Here is a 19849-nt window from a genome sequence, read left to right as displayed (position 1 = left end):
TGTTTTCTAACAAATCTGATATCCAGTGACTGGATGTGTCCAATGAGAACTGCAGAGTGGAAAATGTCATTTTGTTTGTTTGTTTTGCGTTCTAATCTTGGTGCATGCAAGCTAAAAAATGTGACATGAAAGATTATTCACTCATTTCAGAGCTATATGAGATATTTATTAGGAGTGTAACTGATCTGAAACTGAGACCTAAACCACAATCCAAACATCCACGGTCTTGTGTTGCCACCCTGTTCCAACCTCTTCTGGAATTTGCCTCCTGCATATTAATCCCTGAAGCATGCAATTTATATTCAAAATACCAGAAATCAGATATTTCCTCTGTTGTTGTCATAAGAGGACCTAACACTTGACTTTGTGTGTGGGCTTTATGTTAAGAAAATAACGCTGTGTCTGTGTAGACGCGTAGCATGAGCTGCCTGTCACTGCAGCAGCTGCGGTGTGCTGTGTTTGAAGCATTCATGCACAGTAGGCCATCCGGGTTTTGGAAACGCTCAGTGCCCAATAGTATACAACCCTCAACCTGACACCTCTCTGAAATCACTTTCCCCAGTGTGGAAAAAAATAATAAAGGTATGAACCTAACTGTGGATTTGGAAAATTTTTACACCCCTAGTATTTGTAGTGAATTTGCATAACATGCCTTAACAGTGACATAGTGCCGTGCTGGGATGTAATTATACATTTACTTCTACTACTTTACTCTGCTTACACACACAGTTTATGGTTACATCAGTTACTTTTCAGATTAGGTTTTTACAAAACATTAATAAATAAAAAATGTCTAGAACCAGTGCCTCTTATCCAGTTGGACATCTAAACCTTGTTGAGGTCCCTTGTCACATTGCAGTTTTTATAGCTTCTAGTATAGTTGCTTTTACTTCAGTCTGACTGTCCAAACCCTGTTTTACCGTCTTTCATTGGAGACCTTAATCCTCATCCTCCTGTCTCCTGTCTCCTTACCGCTACAAACACTTAATGTAGGTACTTCAATGAACCACTGCAACCAACATTGGCCTCTGTTCATACAGCATAAACAGTATGACTGTGATTGAAGGGTCGAGCTACAGAGACGAGAGAGGGAGAGAGATGTATGGCCAAAAGAAGAAAAAGACAGAGAACCGGAGCGAAGGAGAGACACAGAGAATATCTATAACATTGACAGATTATTTATTGTGCTGTTACTTTTCAGCAGCAGCTTACCATTGCCAATCTACACAAAAGATGCATACCAGCAATGGCAGTTGGGTTTAGAGTTTTCAGTAATGCACCACTGAGGATTGTAGACCTCATAGTTGAGTTTTACATAGGTTGTCAACCTTTAACCACTGTACATTTAAAACAGGAAGCAACATTTAAAGGCCAGTCAGTTCCTTGGAAATGAGAGTTAAGTTGCACAATCATGGCTAATAAAATCCAACAGACTTTAAGTAGGAAAAGCAGATTAGAGTTTGATGAGGGCTGTGCAATACTTTGAGTAAAATCTGAGGGTGTATTCGATTTTCCAAACGGCCAGAAACACCTGTTTTTCTTTCCACATAAGATAAAACTTTTTAAATCTGTTCTGTGTCTTAGTCAGTTTTATCCCATTTGCCATTCTTCCTTCTTTTTACTTTCTCTGCGGTCTCTTCCTAATTCTCTTTCCATGGGGGACGAATTGTTAAAAACAACAAAGTAGTTGAAGCTCCATTACTGCAAACCCCTGAGCCTCAACTTTATCACTATAACACCCTAAAAACTTTAATCCCTTGACTGCAAACTTCTTGCAGGTCAATCAGTGTCACGGCTACAGATACAAGGCTTTGGTCAGGGTTGAATTAATCCAGTTACTGGCTTCAGCCACAAGCCTAGCCTGAGCTGTCAACTTCCAGCGCCGCAGCTGCCTGCCTCCCAGCCTGCTGTTCAGGGACAACGGCAGCACAGAGGAGGAGGCCAAGTGAAGAAAAGAAGATATGAGGAGAAAGTCGAACTCTTGCTTTACCACTCAAGCTTCCCAGCTTTTTTCTGTTAAGAAAGTAAGCAAAGAAAACATTCAATACAGTAAACTTTTACCTGTTGCAGCCTGCAGTAAGTTCTGGATAGAGAAAAGCAGCGTGTTTGTTGTCTGCACAGCTGATCTGTGTCAAAACCTGCAGAAGATTCCAGAAGATTTTGAATTTATATTAAACAGGTAGATCACAGGGATGGGTCACATCTTCATGGCAACAACAAGACAAGTTAAAAAGATACGGGGTTAGTTTAGTTTTAGAAATAAAATGTTTTATTGATTGTCCAGGGTCTTGGCTTTATTATTCACATCAGACATCAGTTTAGTTTGCTTTTTAAATCCCCACTGAAGGAAGACGATGTGCATACAGAATTCATGATGATAGGAATGTGAGTTTCTGAGGGCTGCGTGACCTCTAAGGTCAACACCAAGCGCTCGTGATGCTAGTTCTGTTTTAGGGTGGATTTTCCCTGCAAACACCAGTGTGCAGCCAAAACAAACTCCTGCTGATGGTTTGCCTCTTGCCTCCGGCCTCCCTGGCCTGCTTCTAGACAGCAGCTGAGGGACCCTTACTGCTCAGAGGGAGGAGCGGAGGAGTCCTCCAGCCCTCCCACCAGCTATAAGACGAGAGGCAGACGGAAACACTCAGACAGCAAGCACACGTGGAGCAAAGAGGCAAAGACGGAGAAGGACGAGAGAGAGAGAGAGCAAGCGAGAGTGAAACCGCTGCCTGGGAGTAGTTTTAGCTACCCAAATCGAAGCAGACAATTATAGAAACAAAGCAGCTGAGAGAAGAAAAAGAAGACAAATCAGCAACCTCTTGACATCAACATGCCATACAAGTTTTATTTCCATAGGATTAAATGAAAGAGGACCTGACCTTTGGGATGTGAAGTGTTTTTGTACAAACCAAGAGAGAAAAACAAGAGGGACCTGCAAACTGTGACACAGCAGCTCAGAAGTCAAGTTCTCGAATGCTGACTTAGGATCAACCTGCTCATCTGGTAAACCAAACCTAACCCAGCACCCAAGGACTACATCTGACTGATCACCTGGCTTTACACATTTTTCAAAGAAGAGTGGTGGACCCCTTTAGTCGACGACATTAACAGCAAGCAGCTTTCAGTCCCAAGTTTGTCAACAGTTGAACCTCAACTTGTTGGATTGCCCAGTAGCTGTCAAATCATTGTTGTGGTGAAGATGACATTTGCCATGCTGCGCACGGCCCCTCCTGCAGGGCGCTTCTTGTACGGCGACATCGCACTTCTCTCTGAAGATGATGATGACAATGGCAGCGAGGGGTCGGGCTCAGAAGAGCGAACCTCCAAGTCCTCCAACTCTGCTGCCTTCCGCCTGTCCTCTTCGTCCCCATCTGCCTTTCACATCAAGGTGAACAGGAAGAGGAAGCTGTGTGGAGGAGGAGGTGATGATAGAGTAGGTGATGTGGGCATGGCAGCGAGGCTCGGCCCTACAGATACTTCTCCTCCCGTGCACCAGAGGACTGCAGCCAACGCGCGGGAGCGAGATCGCACTAATTCTGTCAACACAGCATTCACAGCTCTCCGAACACTCATCCCCACCGAGCCTGCAGACAGGTACAGAGCAGCATGACTCAAACTGTGTCATGACATTTGGTCTGATGCACAAATAAGTGAAGAATGAAAAATAAGACAAAAGCTGTCAGTGATCCAGCACTAGGAAGCACAGATAGATCATTTGGGACAGACTTGTAATGGTATTGAGTCACCACTGCAATAAATTACATTTTTTCTCCTGTAATAGTGTTTCATAAAGCTACTTCAAACATTAATGGAGAACAAATATTTTGTAGTATTATCAATGTCTAGTCGCTCTGCATGTTTTGAACCTTCACTGTATAAAACGTTTACCAAAGCAATGCCAGTGCAACTCAACTTTAAAACGTTTTTCTTTTTTAATATCATGAATCTTTTCCTGTTTTGTTGATTAGGAAGCTGTCGAAGATCGAGACGCTACGTTTGGCCAGCAGCTACATCAGCCATCTGGGGAACGTCTTGCTCCTGGGCGAAGGGCTTCATGATGGACAGCCGTGCCATGCCCCCTCACCACCATTCTTCCATGTTAGCTCCTCCCCCAACCGGGGATCTGACCAATCAACTCAGCCAAAGCACATCTGTACTTTCTGCCTCAGCAACCAGAGGAAAATGGTGAGCAGACAAATATAAGTCCATAGAATAAAGTAGAGAAATAAGTGAAGACGTCAAAAACGGTGTGTATAGTAAGCTCTTCAATAAAACGATGTAATCAACACTTGGCAAATGGTATTAAATGGCAGGAAAACAAAGCTTTTGGCACTTTGTTTTTAATCTACACGGCATTATAAATGTATTTCTTTATCACTTAAACATTTTTTGAGAATTCAAAAGATATAAATTGTGCTGAAGCGTCATTTGGGAAACTGCTGTGGTTTATGGTCAGTTTGATGTTTGAAGCTGACCTGAGATCACTGACCGCGCCTGTAAACCTGATTGGCCCTGAGGGATTTTTAAAAGCAGAACCTCTTTAAAGTCCTCTTCTGGGGTAAAGGACTGTGCATTATTATACTGCTGGGGTTTCCTTTAATTTGAGCAGGTGGCTTGAAAAGTCAAGGTGGTTTCTGAACTGACAGGACAGTTCAGTGAATAGAAGTGATTGTTTTTCTATCAGAGGGGTTAAGAGAGGGTAACTGCGAGAAAATGCACATAACTGCGGCATAAAAAAAAACAAAAAACAAAAAACAACATCTAACTCCAACTGGGATGTTTTTTTCTTTCCCCTTTTAAGAATATGAATTTAAAGTTTACAAGGGTATTTATGCAGCGGGTCAGATTTATGACCGGGAACCCATGAAATTCATCCAAAGCCATGTGTATAATTTCAAGAATGTATTGACGTCAGCCTGAATGCAGGCTTTTAATCATAAGTCCTGAAAAACTGACCTAAGATACAGAGATTGGTAACGGGCAATGGCTTTGTTCCACTGAAACTAGATGCCATAAAATTAAAAACAGGTATGTTGTAGCATTGTTACTTTTAAAGAATTATCATATTAGGTTTAAACACAACAAATCAGGGAAAAAATCATTTTGTGAATGCAGCAAAAAAACAATTCTTTGTGTACTGATAAAGCCACAAACTGATTTCTGGTTTCAGTTGTAGGGATTTGATTTTTTTTTTCCAGCTCACCTCTTCCACTTTTTCTCCACTGTTGCACCTTAATATACAGAAAAACGAGGACTCCATCCAGTGCAAGTTTCAACTCACGTTTGATTGATTCGGCACAGGAAACAGACATAATCAAGAACATTCTCAGCTTAGGGAAGCCAACAGTCTGATGAGATACTGTATAACAGTGAATGAGGAATTGACATCAGCTGATTGAAATCAAAACGTATATGCCTCCCGCTCCTTCAGCACACACCACAGAGGATGATAGAGAGGTGACGTCCACTCAGCTTTCCCCCCTCTAACCTATAGCCGCTGCCCATTTAGCAGGATTTATGGGTAAGGAGCTGACATCTGGCAGACTCCCCCGTTACCCCAGCAGTGTGTGAAAGTTAATACCCTCCTCAGTGTCTAAACCCAGAGACCCTTTAGCTTGGGGATAACCTGAGTCTCAGCAGTGTGTGTCTCCCCCTCCCTGCTGCCTCCCCTCTGAACCTCTGTAAGTGAAAGCCTATATGTCCTTGGTGTCTAAACCCAGACACCTTCATCTGTGAGATAACCAGGCTGAAACCTGTCTCCTTTTCTTTTAGCTTCTGGTGGCCTTTCCTCGTTATTCTCTTATTTACCCTCAAACGCTTTCAGTTTCTCCTCCTCAGCTTATACCAAAGGTTCTTCTTGCACCCTTCCCCCCCCCACCCCTATCTCTCCCTCAGGTCTCTGTGTATCGATCAGCCTGGTAGAAGTCAGGGCTGTCAGTAGGAGCTGTGTAATACTATCTGCTGCTGTCAACTCACTGCTGCAGATGCATGACTGACCTGTAAATGCATGCTGGGTAGAAAACAATTTAGAAGCCCTCTCGTGAAAACACAGACACGTTGACTACATCTGTGTTACTCGCTGTCAATCACACTGTGCTGTTTCACATTAACTCAAGTGAGGGTCCCACTAGTTGTGTGCCAGGTTACTTCTGCTGTTTTTCGTGAATCGCGCTGATGAGGTGAACCCAGGTGAAAGTCATTATATTTTCATCATCGCTTTATTGACTTCCACGTCCACATCAATCATGTATGAGAAGAAAGAAAAACAAAATGTAATTATAAAGCTACATTTATGTGCATTTAGTGTGTGTATGTAAGTGTTTCACAACATAAAAGTACATATATTGATAACAAATGCCACAACACACATAGATCTTTATATATATATATATATATTAGATTTTTCTACAGGTTGCTGTAGTTTGTAGCAAATACAGTAATATTCAAATATATGCACATGGTGAATTTGTGGATCAACATTTGGTACATTTGAGTTTTTACAGCAGCAGTAAAAACCAAACCGCTAGAAGTGATTTAGCTTTTTAAGACGTTCATCAACAAGAAAAACTGAGTTTAAAAGGTTTTAATGTTTCTCCATAGTGGTAATATATGGTGAAAGAAATCCCACAGTCCAACTGTATTGCAGTTGTGCTCATGTTGTTGCCTCTGTAAATGAACATCACATTGATATTATTACCTTGACAATAATTTTAAGAGAAAAATGGGGAAGTCTAGATTCACCAGGCGTTTAAGTGGTTAACTGTGATTGGCAGAACCTGAGAGCATTTCAGTTCCCCTGGAAAAGTGCATTTAAGTGGGCTAAAGGGCAGAGTCAGTGCTGGTGATTACAGAGAGAAACGATTGTGAAGGTAAATCGAGACTTTGTGTCCTGAGTGCTCTCTTTGTATGTTTTTATGGTCATTGAGGTTCATCACAGCTGTCAGGTCTGCTTAGACCAGCTGCTTCAATTACACTTGTTTCCAATGTGGGAGAGGGTGAAAGTGAGAAAAGTATACGCTCATTTCCTCTTATTATGTGTGTATCCAGTATAACTGTTTCAAACGGAGCAGCCTTGTTAGTGACGACAACTGCACAGAGAGTGCTGAACTACTGCATAGTACACACAGTATTTATTGAAATACTCATGGGATTTCTTTATCTATGTGACCTTATTTGCTTTGAAGATATTCAAAATATCTTGGTGGAATGCTTTTCTAGATGGTGAATGTGAATGTGTACACATTTTTTTTTAAGAAAACTATTTTTCCCTTATCTATCTAATCTAGAAGATCAGTTTTTAAGCACTTGACTAAAACTCGGTTTGCTTGAAACACATAGGATATATACTGTAGTTGGCTTATTCAGCTGTACTGAATCAGTCATGTAGTGCGACATACTGCAGGGAATGTCATTTACTTTGTATTTTTTGAACAGACGGTCGGCTACAGTATACGACAAGCATCCACATACATCACGTTGACTTTTGACTCTTCATAAAAAACAGTTGTGGGGTGGAGCACCAGCAGTTTGGCATGGACAAACTGGAGTGCAGCCCTCACATACTGGTGCCTTTGATATATGCAGTAAAAAAGGGATGCTCCTGATGGATACATCTGTAAATGAGATGTACATGGCTGAGGATAGAGGATTGAGGTGAGCTTAGGGCTGCTTAAATCCCCATGCTGTCTAGGTGATTGATGCAGAGATCCTGTGTTAGGCCTCTCTGCCTCTGCTGATCAGTGCAACTGTCAGGTGCCTATAGCAGTAATACCGCACAATCGCAGCCTCTTAAAATATCAACTCACTGTTATCTAGAGGCTAGAAGGAGCTCGTTTAAGGCACCTTCATTGAATGTTGAAATGATACTGAGATCGTGTGCAGCCGGCTCTTTCAGTAACAGTAGTAATGCTGAACCTTTTTTCTTTTAAACTTGGCACATTTTCCAGTATTTGATGAATAAAAAAGAGAATTTATATGTTTGGAAACAAAATAAAAACTTCTACTATGATACTTATTGCGTGGTTGCTGTAAAAAGACCATTGTCCCTTTGAGACAGTTTATTTTAGTTGACTTTACAAGTATTTTAAGGCACGATCCTGATGTAATTTCAACTTGAAGGAATTTGATTTATTTGGAATTTTCTATAAATGAAAAAGAAATGTGAAAATTTAGTGGGACAGCAAACCTAACAAATGATGTATACTCCCCCTAATATCACAAACAGTTTTAATTTACATCTGAGCTGCTGTAAAACTTTTATATGTGATGATTTTTGTGGGTGGCTGGAAAGCAGGGTGGATGAAAAGACAGTGGTACTAAAACTGCACTGTGCAAGTGGAACGGACTTATCTCTTGTGTGTGTGTGTGTGTGTGTGTGTGTGTGTGTGCGTCCAAGAGAGAGAGAAAGAGAAAGTGCATATGTATGTGTGTGTTTGTATGAGACTTATGTGAGTGACAGATTGAGTGAAATTGTGTACGTCTTTGCACATATAGTACAGTATGCACACACACACACGCACACACACACACACACACACACACACACACACACACACACACACACACACATATACATACATACGCAGACACACAGGCTGGCTGGCTCTCTGTGTCTGGAAGTCATTGGCAGTGCAGAGCAGAGCAACAAATGAGCTAATTGTTCTGCAAATGATTTATCCTCTGCGGAGGCCTGTACAGCCAGTGTTTAATTCAGCTGCTGCTATTAGAAACACATTGACGTTGGGCTTTGATGGTGATGTTAAAGAAGCCTGGAAACCACTCTCTGTGAAACGCCCTCCCTGCTCACCCACACGCACTCACACCTACACAAATGACAGACATGCACACACTCTGTCGGGCATGCACGACCACAGGAGTGACTGTCACACGTACAGTGCACCACACTCACAGACTTTTATCAGAAGCGTTTTACGCTACTCCTTCTATTTTTTTCTTGTCCTTTCAGCCAGACGGCAGTTCATTGCTGCTTTCTAGACACCCAAAAAACCTCATATATGATTACTCAGTTAAAGAGCCCTGGACGACGACTATGCTTTCAACACTTTCTAAACTAATGGTGTGCAGGAAGTTGTGGAAACAGAGACGGCGAAGGAGAGAAAGCGAGAGAGAGAAATAGCCAACAACTCAGCAGGATAATCAACTTAGCTATTTATCCTCCAGTTTGGACAGTTGGTTTTCGAATGTGCCGAAACTACGCTTTGCTTCTTTATAGAGATCAAATGAAGCATGCACCTTAAAGAGGGCTTAAATGCATGGATAGAACATGTGCAAGAGCACATTATTGGCTGTGGTTTTTACAGTCATTTGGATATTAGTCTGTTTTCAGTGGAAAAAAGCATTGCGTCACTTGTGTGCATGAAGTAGATGTTTCAAGGTCATAGATGAAAACTAAATTACCCTCATTTACTGATAATGCTGGTGTTGACTTGGAGTTAATGTTTTGTGTCTCATGACCAAGAGCTTTGCCTGTTTGTTTCTCTTTTCAAACTATGCTGCTAAGGTGCACTGAAGGTGGCTAAAATGCTGCAGGCAAATATATTCTTACCCACGTTTGGTGTGTGTCAGTGTGTGTGTGTGTGTGTGTGTGTGTGTGTGAGGCTGGCTTTCTGTATGACTGTGTGCCTTCATGCATGAACCTGTCTGCATATTCTCAGCACAGATGGAAGCGGTTAAAACCTAATTCAAGACCAACAGAAGAAGTCGGGTCAGATAACTAACAAAATCTATTAGCAAAACTATCATTCTGTTGTCCTTTGGTCTTCAGGGAGAAGGTTGCTCACAGAGCAAATTAAAACAAAAGTACAGAAAGCTGAGCCGTGCAATGAGCAAATCTAAAAAAAATCCACAAGCAGAAAAGTGCGTTTAAATTGAGCCGTTTCATAAAACAGTAACTACTAAGGCTAATGACATATTGGCTTTTGCAGGGTGCACATCACAGTGCTGATGACAAAGTGATGGTTAGTGCGTAATGTAGCAGAATTAAGTCAGCTGAGACCAGTGAAAATGAAGTTGGGCTTGTGCTGCCATCATAACAGATGATTAAAATTTGGGAATAATTAAATACATGTGTGGTCGCATGGTGTGAACTACATTTGATTAGGCAATCTAAGATAAATCAAGTGTTTTCTGCAGCCATCAGGATGCTTGTTAGCAAACCACAGTGAACATGGAGTACGTGTCTGATGTATCCAAGCCACATAATGGCAGACTGTGGCTTATTTGGTGTTAGTTAGCTTAATTTAAATGCCTGATGTTATTCATTGCACCATTTTGATGTATGTCTGTGATCTTCTAAAACCACGGCCGTTTATGAGGATAATTACAACTTCTATTAGCCGCTCCAGGCACTGATGCACATTCACATATTTTCACTTGATAAACTAAAAAGGGATATTACCAGTTTTCATTTCATGGTTGAATACCAATCTCCTTATACGATTGTCAGGCCGGTACCCAAGTGGAATTATTTTTTCCAACCAGTCATTCCTCTCCTCGTGCAGCCAGGAACTAAATGAGATGTTTGTATTTGATGGTTTAACCCAAGAGAAAAGACAGAGAGGGTGCATGGAAAACCCACTGTTATAACAGCCAGACTGAGCTTTGGAAGAGCTGTATTAAAGAGTGTGTTCACTAGATTCCCTTTAAAGCAGAGGCAGACTGCTTTCACTTTGATAAAACAATAATATTGTTCCACTATGGAAATATCATCATATCGTATTTAAAGTAAACATCATCAGGTAATCATATTAGTGTCGGACAAATCACCCCCCGGGGAAGTTAGCGTCTGTGCGTATGTGTGTGTAGGTGTTTGGAGAGAAAAGGAGAGAGCTGAGATGTCATCCGACCATGCCCTATTAGTCTTCAGAGATTGTTTTGACTACCAGGCCGGCCTTAACGCCCCCTCCTCATGTGTGGACTGACCCAGCTTCTCTCCAGCTTCACCAGTCACAGCTGTGCTTCCTGAGCTATCGCTGAGCACTCACAGTGAGATGTGGGATGATTTCATGGTAATTTCATGTAATTTGGTAAATCATCCAATTGTCGTGAGCAGTTTTTGAACAAAAGTTTTCATGTACCCGCTTTCCTTAACCACCATTAAGCACTTTTATTTCCATTTATAAATACCTACAATTTTCCACAAGGACTTCCAACAAGCAGCATCGAGTCTGGTTGCAGTTGTGTCTTCCAGCTGTTGGTTTTGTAGTTTGTGTTAGTGGAAAGCACAATGACAGCAACGTTATACTAAGGCCAGAACCTTTCCGGGCTTTGTTTGTTTTGTTTGTTTATCTATTTGTTCATATCTAGACAATTCCATGCACAGGTCATCAGCTCCCTACATTCACCTGTTCTTCATTGCCTGATTGCAAGCTCCTGGATAGTAACTGCTGAGGTGATTTGAGTGTGCTCTGTGCATTTTTATGCTCTTTTTATATCTTGTGCGTCACTTACTTTATGTATTTGCTACAATCCATGTGCTGTTGCAGGAGCAGCCAGATACATTAACAATCCTCACTACTTTTATTAAGTCTAGACAATATTGCAAAATACTTTAGGTGAAAATAAACATGTGGACCATGTTTGTCAAGGGTCAACACACCATGTAATAAAACATTGTTATTACTAAATATTTGTGACACAACACGTTTTCTATTCTTTGATAAAGTTTGTTTCTATATGTATATATTTAAATTATTAAAATATCGTTTAGATAAAGCTGCAGTGATTCTGCACTTTCAAAATCTAACATCCAAGAAGAATAAGAGAAAAACCACCAAACAATAAAATATAAGCCAAAAAACAGTATGATGGTGATAGTGTATGTCTAGATAATAGCAATCTAATAATGATCCTCCGTTCTCAATCCAGCTGGAGGAAGAATTGACAGTAATAGTTCCTGTGTCGCCCCACTTTCACCTCAATCAGTGGGAGGACTGATTCCTGTCCAAATCCTATGATCTCACTCCCTGATTACTGGCTGATACCCTTCCAAACACCTACCCACCTTTGTTGATGTCAGTCAGACGGATTTTTCCGAACACCTACACCTTGTGCATGGTCTGAGAGGAAATGTGTAACAGGTGTTCGGCTGATGAGAGGAAAGCGAGGGGGGCGGCTGAGAGAGTCGATACAGTATGAGAGGGGGAGAGAAAAGTCACGAGAGAATAGGAGCATGGGGAAGTAGCAGTCTTATACCCCCACATGAAATTGGCCCCTTGTCTTTTGCAGATAGATACAAAGAGGAATTAAATATTACCATCTATGTGTTAATCTATTAAGTATTTACCAAGACATGCATGACATGAGTTGTGTATTCACTAAAATCCCCTGACTGTTGCTTGAAAAGCCGGGTAGATGGCCTGAGAAGTGAGCTGAGCAGAGGTTAGGTGAGGAGGGAAAATGTGATGTTATTTTCCTGGCCTGATAGAGAGAGTCCCCTTAACAGCCAGGAAATCAACGCTCCTCTGTTCTGATACCACATATAAATGAAAAGCATATCATCATGCAGGATTGAAACAAATACTTACAAATACTGATGCATGATACCGTACAGAATGTGAAGGCGCGTACTGTTCCTTTAAAAGTATTTCAGTGTTGAATCCATAATGATCGAGGTTTTTTTTTAATTTCTCTGTTGCAGAACAAAGACAGGGACAGGAAGACGGCTATCAGAAGCTAACGACGAGGACACAGACCACATGGATAAAGTGCTCAATGGCAGCACTTTCAGTGATTTTACAGTTCCTGCAACTTGAGGACGCATCATGCTTGTGATGCATTACGAAGACATCTGAAGGACTTCCACAGCACTTCCAGGGCTTTTCAAGGAACTTTACTTTTTGTTGACTTCAGTATCATTTTACAAGAACTTTTATTTTCTTACATTTTGGGAGTGCTTTCAAATTTAAGCCACTTTTCAACAGTACTTTTATAGGGCTTTGACATTCGTATTAACACCACGAAGAACCTTTCAGCAACACTTTTCAGAGACGTTACTGTATCGTTCAAAGACTCAGTGGCTCTTTGTTCAGAGTCTGAGGAACTAAAGGCACATGATCAAAAACACCCATGGAAGACAAAATTGTATTCATCAAAAGCTGTGTGTTATTAATGTGTAAACTGAAATATAAATGTATATTTATGTAACATAACATTATATAATGAAACTATGTTATTTAACAGGCATATGGCATTCATGAAAAACAATGAGGAGGTACAAAACATTGACTCACACAGTTTGTGGCGTCACAGAAAACATGCTGGACCTTTTGTGGCATTGGTTATTTCTAATAATCATTTCTGAACGTATCTTAATGCTGGAAAATAACACAAGATGACCAATAAATTTTTTGTGTATCTGAAGGGAGATTTCATTCACATGTCAGTGGGATTTCGAGAAGCTTGTGCTCTCAAATTCTCCTCGGTTCCAACCAATAAACATTAGGAAAGTTTCCACTGTGAAGCTATCCTTTGCCGTGGAGATATTTTAATACCAAATGGTGGTTTTATCGTACGTTTGCTCATTCAGGCAGTTAGGGGAGTGATGATTTTGTTTCAAATAAATCCTCTGACCAAAGAAGCGTTACAGCAGGTCTCACAATGACTACACCTGTGCCTCAAATCATCCTAATTTTTGCTCGTAGCTTTGGCTCTATCTCTCTCTCTTTCTTTTTCTCTCGCACACTCCGTATTTCTTGCTTTCTTTCTTTTCTTCTGGGAAAGGAAGATTAGAGCAGACAGAGGAGGGCAAAAGATGGGGCGGACGAGAGGGGTTTGAGGAGCAGAGGAAAAAGGCAGAGGGAGAAAAAAGGAGGGGGCAGAATTGAATCTGCAGGTATGACTACTTGGACATCTGCTTGTGTCCCCTTGCTGTCCTCTTCCTTACCTTTCCACATGCTCTCTCTCTCTCTCTTGCTTTTCCTCTTCCTTCCTTTTCCCTGGAGTGCCACAGGCCAGCGTCTGGTTGGTGATGGTTTTCCAGCGTGTTTAGCCACACACTCTCTCTATATGTCTTTTTTTTATCTTGTTATCTTTCCTCTTTTTCCTCCACTAAATATGTCCACTACCTTCATAGATAATAATCAGGGCATCAGCAACGTGTCCTTCTGTTTAGTAAAAAGTTTTTTTTTGTTTTTTTGTCTTTAGAATGAGCAACAATAGCACTGTCTTCACATTTTTATAATAGGTAAAAACTGGTTTCATATAGCTCCAGTCGATGCAGTTGTTCCATACCCATCTGCTTTAGCAGCAAACGTTTAGAAATGAAAACCAAACCTGCACCTACTGGAAATTTAGCTTTTTGTGGCTAGTCTCCTCATAGTTATCATGGATTTTAGTACTAAAACTCATTCAGAAAACTGCATTCTATGCTGAATCTATAGCGTCTTAATTCAGCACTTTAAATCCACATAACAGCAGCATTTCTCAAGCTATTTTCCACCATTAAGTAAGATGTAAATGAGCCATTTCTTTAATGGAGGCTAGCCCCTGTGCTGCACCGGTTTGGTGTTTCCAAATTATTTTTTAACAATGCTAACAAGCTGTTTCTGCTACAGAGGTGCCAATTATGGAGTTTTTTCCTTCAATGTGACAAGTGCCTGGTGAAGAAAAACAACCAACAAAAATACAGACGTCAAACCCTGCCAAAGCAGCGTTTTAAGTGGACGCCTCAGTGAAAAACAAAGCTGATTTATTGTGTGTGTAATCTCACAAACAGCCCAAAACCATAAACAGCACTAAATTCCAAATACTTAATGTGTCCCTGAGAAGGCTCTCTTTTATGATATATGTCACAAAGGTGAAGAAAGGAGGAGGGGGGGGGAGTAGATTTAAATTTGGGACAATTTAAAGAAAAATATAGTTTCATGCTTCACACTGCAGCAAATAATGAACTAAAGATAGATGCAAAATCCTTCTTGGAAAAACACTTATACCAAGGAAAATGCAGTTCTAGCATATTATGCTTCAAATGTCCTTTAAACCCAAGTGCCAGGGCTGTTTTTTCTCCCTAAACGTAAGTCTGGGAAACAAAAGACTAAATGTCAGGGCACAGTCTCAGTGTAAGTGGTCCCTACTGCTCTCTAGTTCCTGAAACAAAGATTTAAAAAGCGCTGCACGTCTTGTTTAAAAGATCTTAGATCTATTTTGAGCCAATGAGACATAGATAATCTTACTGTTGAAGGTTTTTTAAAAGGAAGCAATAGCTTTGAAAAAAGTGCTGTGTGTCTAGCATGTCCTAATGACTTCTGGTCCAGCTAGTCTGAGAGCCTGATCTCTCTAGCAGGCCGTCTGTCTGAGCAGTGGAGAGGGGAAAAAGGAACTGGTTCCTCCCACACAGACCAGATCAGATTCCCCCCTACGCCTACACACTCACAGTTTAGCACACACACAGATGACCATTTACACACCCGTACACCAATGAACTTGCATATGCACAACTAGATGGAAGTACAGTGTGCATGCGTGTGCATTGCACGCACACTAAGCAGAAGGATCTGTGATATAACTTAGCTGTCTAATGATCTCTGCATTTTACATTGATGAAAACAGATCAGCTGAGAGGGCAGGCTGCTGTGGCGTACTTATGTGGGCGGTTTTGGACCAAGGTGAACTGGAGGTTGGACGATCGACTGACTCTTATTATCAATATAATGGTCTCTGACGAAGATGTCCCCATGGAAATTTGGCATGTGAATACCGATAGCTGAAATAATAAAAAGGAGTTTTTGTCCTGGTGGGTGCCAGTGCCAGAGCAGCAGGGGGACAAAGCCGGAAACATAGATAAATTAAGCATATTGGGAATTTAGTTGGAAAATGGTTGTGCGTATTCTATTTGAAAACTTCTAAACAAAACAGGTATCACATATAAACCTGGTGGTTTCTGGTGAGAACAATAACAATAGCTTACTAGCAAGTTAAATTTCCACTTTTTCTGAAGGTAATTTGATTTTCACTGAATCTATTCTGCAGCAACTGATCCCGGTGCCTGGTTCCCATCTTTACTCAATTAACAGAATAACTATAAATATTGATAATATATTAAAGCCTGGGAGGCATTGGGAATAAAATTTCTGACAACATGCTGATTTCTTCCCTTAAAAATATTGACTTTTATAGGATTTTCTTTCAGCACCTATTGTTTATTGCATTGTTTGCTTGCATTAGCTGTTCTTTACTTTAATGTCACTGAGAAACAGCTATGAAAAAGCAGAAATTTGAACTTTGCCCAGCTGACACGGCAACGTTAGTACTGATTTATCATGATAGTGGTAGAACAACAAATTAAATTTCAAATTCACACTGCATTTGGCTCTGCTTTGTGCCTTCTCCTGCAAAGAAACAAAACAAAAAAACACTGGCTCGCAGCAAAATGTTCCACTGTGTATCATTAATGCAGCACTTTTGCAAAAATATTGATAGTTCCTTGTTTAAATAGGTCACTCTAATTAAAAGTTGGGTTCCTAGTGACTGCTTGACCTCAGGATTGTTTGCCTTCACCGTGCTCCTCACTCTACAGACCAAGAAATAACTGAACAGGAAACTGAATGTAAAGCTTGTAATTGCTTTTACAAATAACAACCTTAAAAAAAAAAAAGCAGCTAGACAGGCTCTTGAAGCTTTTCTCAAAAACATAAATGAGTCATTTCTACATTTCTCAACTGTCATAACATGAGAATCAGTGAAGGAGACAGGAACACTTCCTGTTTCTTTTCCAATTCATCCATGTTTTTGTGCTCAGATGGTACCCAGCTGAATACGGTCTATTAATTAAAGATGGATAGGTAGCAGTGCTTTTCCTGAAGCATGACCTCCTGTTGACATTGGAGCTGAAGTTTCCTCTGGTGTCCTCTCCTGCTCTGTAGGCCTGTTGGCCAACTTCCTGCCTCCACTCGAACTGTCTCTATAAAACATAAAGAACAAAGATATAAAAAAGCATGGAGGAAAGAGTGAAATGCACCTTTAGGAACATTAGTCTTTCTTATCCAACTGGGACCTGAGCTACACAAACACACACACACATGCACGCACACACACACACAGTCACACACGGCAGGAGGCTAACTGCTCCAAGTGGGAGCTGTGCTGCTGAGGGCCGGATGAAAGGAAACACTAAAACTACAACGAGGGAAAGACAGGTGGCCAGTTTGGCAGGTCCACACGCTCACGCACACACAGTCTGACACCGATACACACACATATACATGTGTACACAAGCGCCTTCCTTCTCAAACCCCCTGTTGTGCACACCTGTGAAAGTGCCAAATCCTGGATTCTACCTAATGCAGCTCTCCTGCTCTCTTCCTACCTTCCCTTTTCTCTCTTCTCTCTCCTCTACAATGAATCTTTCTCTCTCTCTGACAGCTCCTCTGTGTAAACATTCCTCCTGTTAGCCAGTCGCCTGGTTCCCCTTTAATTAGTTGTTAAAAAGACATTTCCTGCTGAGGAGCATACCACCAAGGAAGCCTCTGTGACTGTACATGTGTGCTTTCTCCCAACAGGTACATGCAAATATTCGGTTATTCTTGTAAGATCACCAAGTGCTCATCACTGCTGTAAACATTCAGTCACCTGTATCTGCACGATCACGAACATCTAAATTAGAGAACAACGCTGGAGTGGAGGGCATTACAATGAAGCACTGTTACATTAGCAGACCATGAGGAGAAGAATCTCTCATCATCTGAAATGTCTGTTAGTCTTGCACAATGTTTTGTCGCCTGAAAACAACCCAAATGTTAAGGGGCCAGTTGTTTCTCTTCAGCTTGTCAGGCATCTTTTCATGTGCGGAAGCTTGTGGTTGAGCATGTTCAGGCCAGGTAACCAAAGCGAGCTGATGTTCTCTCGTGGGCTGAGGTTTTTTCCCCTATTGTTATTCCTCTGTTTGAATTCTCACAGTGACTGGTTTGACTCAGAATTAATATCTGTCGGAAAACCTGACCAAAAAGAGACCAAAACTACAAAGGGTCAAATGACAACTAGTGTCCTGCCCCATAAAACATTTAGAGTTGCCACTAATAGTTATTCAGTCTTCTCTCATAGAAGACTAATAAAATCTACAAACACTTACATTTAAGAAGCTGGAACAATAGGATTTTGGTGTTTTAGCTTAAAATGACATTAGAAAAAACTATAATTAACTAGGTCTACATGTTCCTACCAGTTTCCAAACACTAACAATGCTGTAAAACAGAAAGCAGCATTTTAAATGTTGAGAATATTTTAGATACACTGGAATATGATAATGTGTTAAAGAGATTTACATTTTACATAACAGCTCTGTGCTGTCAGCAGTGGAGAACAGGGCCAAGAACAGGCTCGGTGACCGCCAGCTGACAATCAGCAGAGACGAATGAAACCTTATCAAGCAAACGAAAAAAGATTCAGCAGCTGATACTGAGCTTTTCCACCTTTCCTGCTTTAAGTTGTCATCGATGAGAAACAGAGATCTGAGCTGGTGACAGATTGATATTGAGATTGAAACTGCGGGTGAAACACACCCTGGTGCTTATAGTAAGTTGCACGCACGCACGCACTGTGTTGCAAATGTTTCATCCTTTTACAGGTTGAATCACAAGACTCTTTATGTTTTACTAGCTATAAGGCAGTGTGCACAGATCTGAGTCCAACTCTGAGCATGTGCTTCCCTACGTGAAGTGAAAAACTCTGATTACTCTGAACACAGTTTTTAGACAAATTAAAACACACAAAAAAATGGAAATAACAGCTTTTATCCAACTGGTGTTCACAGCTCACATTAATAAAAAGATGGTTTTTGTGAGTGGAGGTTTGGGTGGGGTGAGGAGGAGGAGCAGGTACAGACTGCTGCAATCCTTTGCTGTTTTAAAAGAGAGAAAGAAAGAGATGGTAAGAATGAGAGAATTAGAGAAGAAGCCAAGCCTTCAGTCAGTAGCAGCTTGCCAGAGCGTTGCTTTGCTTCGCCAGGTCCCTGTGCTCTCTGCTCTGTCCTCTCCAATAAGACCCCTAGTTTAATGCTGGAAAATTCCCTCCAAGCTGTCAATCACCCTCTTTAATAAAAACAAAGTATAACATTGCGGTCTCACTCGCTCTCCGTTCCCCCTCGAGAATTCAAATGCAAGGTTTTGTCTGCGGAACTGTGAAAATCTCCTCTGCTTTTATTAGCAAAGCCCTGGTTCGACCGAAACTCTGGAAAAATCTGGCCGCTCTCCGTTGTGCGTCTCCCATCTGGACTACATTAAAGCCAACCACCTGGACCCAAACCAAACCTGAAATGAAACTGGGGGTATTACAGAAAATAACTCCGGGATCTGCCTGCACACACACAGATACATATCTTCTTTTATTCACTCACACACGCATTTGTGTGTGTGTGTGTGTGTGGGTGTGTGTGTTTGCTCCAGACACGGTTCATTCAGCCAATTGCTCTCGCTTTCTATTCTGTGCCTAATCAGATTTCCTTAAGGAAAACCAGCCTTAACCTGCGTGATGGGATCTGGTTTGACTGACTGGCTGGTTGAATGTGCTTTTTCTTTTCGTTTTCTCGATTGTTTGGTTAACTGACCAGCTGAGGGGTTAGTTGGGTGCTGACAAGCTGGCTAACGTGGCTGACAGAATGAGGGATTGGCTGGTTGACTGATGAGCGACACTAAGTGACTGACTGAGTGGCAGCTGGCATCGTACAGTATGTGTAAGATTAATGAACCCTTTCTTTTACCTGGTGAACCAAGAAGAACTCCTTCATATTATGGGTTTTGGCTCTGAGCGAATGGCACGTCCGTCGGCAGTCATGTTGTGTTAAGTCCATTAATCTTCTTTATTCATTTCCCAAAAAAAATAAAATAAAGTAAAGCAAACA

At 41.2% G+C, this 19849-nt stretch overlaps 1 protein-coding gene across 2 annotated transcripts; it reads left to right on the top strand.

The window, feature by feature from the left end:
* Nucleotides 1-3196: 3196 nt before the first annotated feature.
* LOC113170593 (basic helix-loop-helix transcription factor scleraxis-like) lies at nucleotides 3197-12694 on the top strand. 2 transcript variants are annotated; one of them, XM_026372733.1, is made up of 4 exons: nucleotides 3197-3360; nucleotides 3394-3591; nucleotides 3966-4182; nucleotides 12656-12694. In XM_026372733.1, exons 1-4 carry the CDS (start codon nucleotides 3197-3199, stop codon nucleotides 12692-12694), a joined length of 618 nt encoding a protein of 205 aa, XP_026228518.1. The 2 variants fall into 2 exon arrangements, with proteins under 2 accessions (XP_026228518.1, XP_026228517.1); XM_026372732.1 differs by having other exon boundaries at nucleotides 3197-3591.
* The last annotated feature ends 7155 nt before the right edge of the window (nucleotides 12695-19849 follow it).

The sequence above is a fragment of the Anabas testudineus genome, chromosome 16 (assembly GCF_900324465.2).
Source record: "Anabas testudineus chromosome 16, fAnaTes1.2, whole genome shotgun sequence".
In the NCBI taxonomy this organism is placed as follows: domain Eukaryota; kingdom Metazoa; phylum Chordata; class Actinopteri; order Anabantiformes; family Anabantidae; genus Anabas; species Anabas testudineus.
The sequence above is the reverse complement of the archived record's forward strand: the minus strand, read 5'-3'. Positions and strand labels throughout refer to the sequence as shown.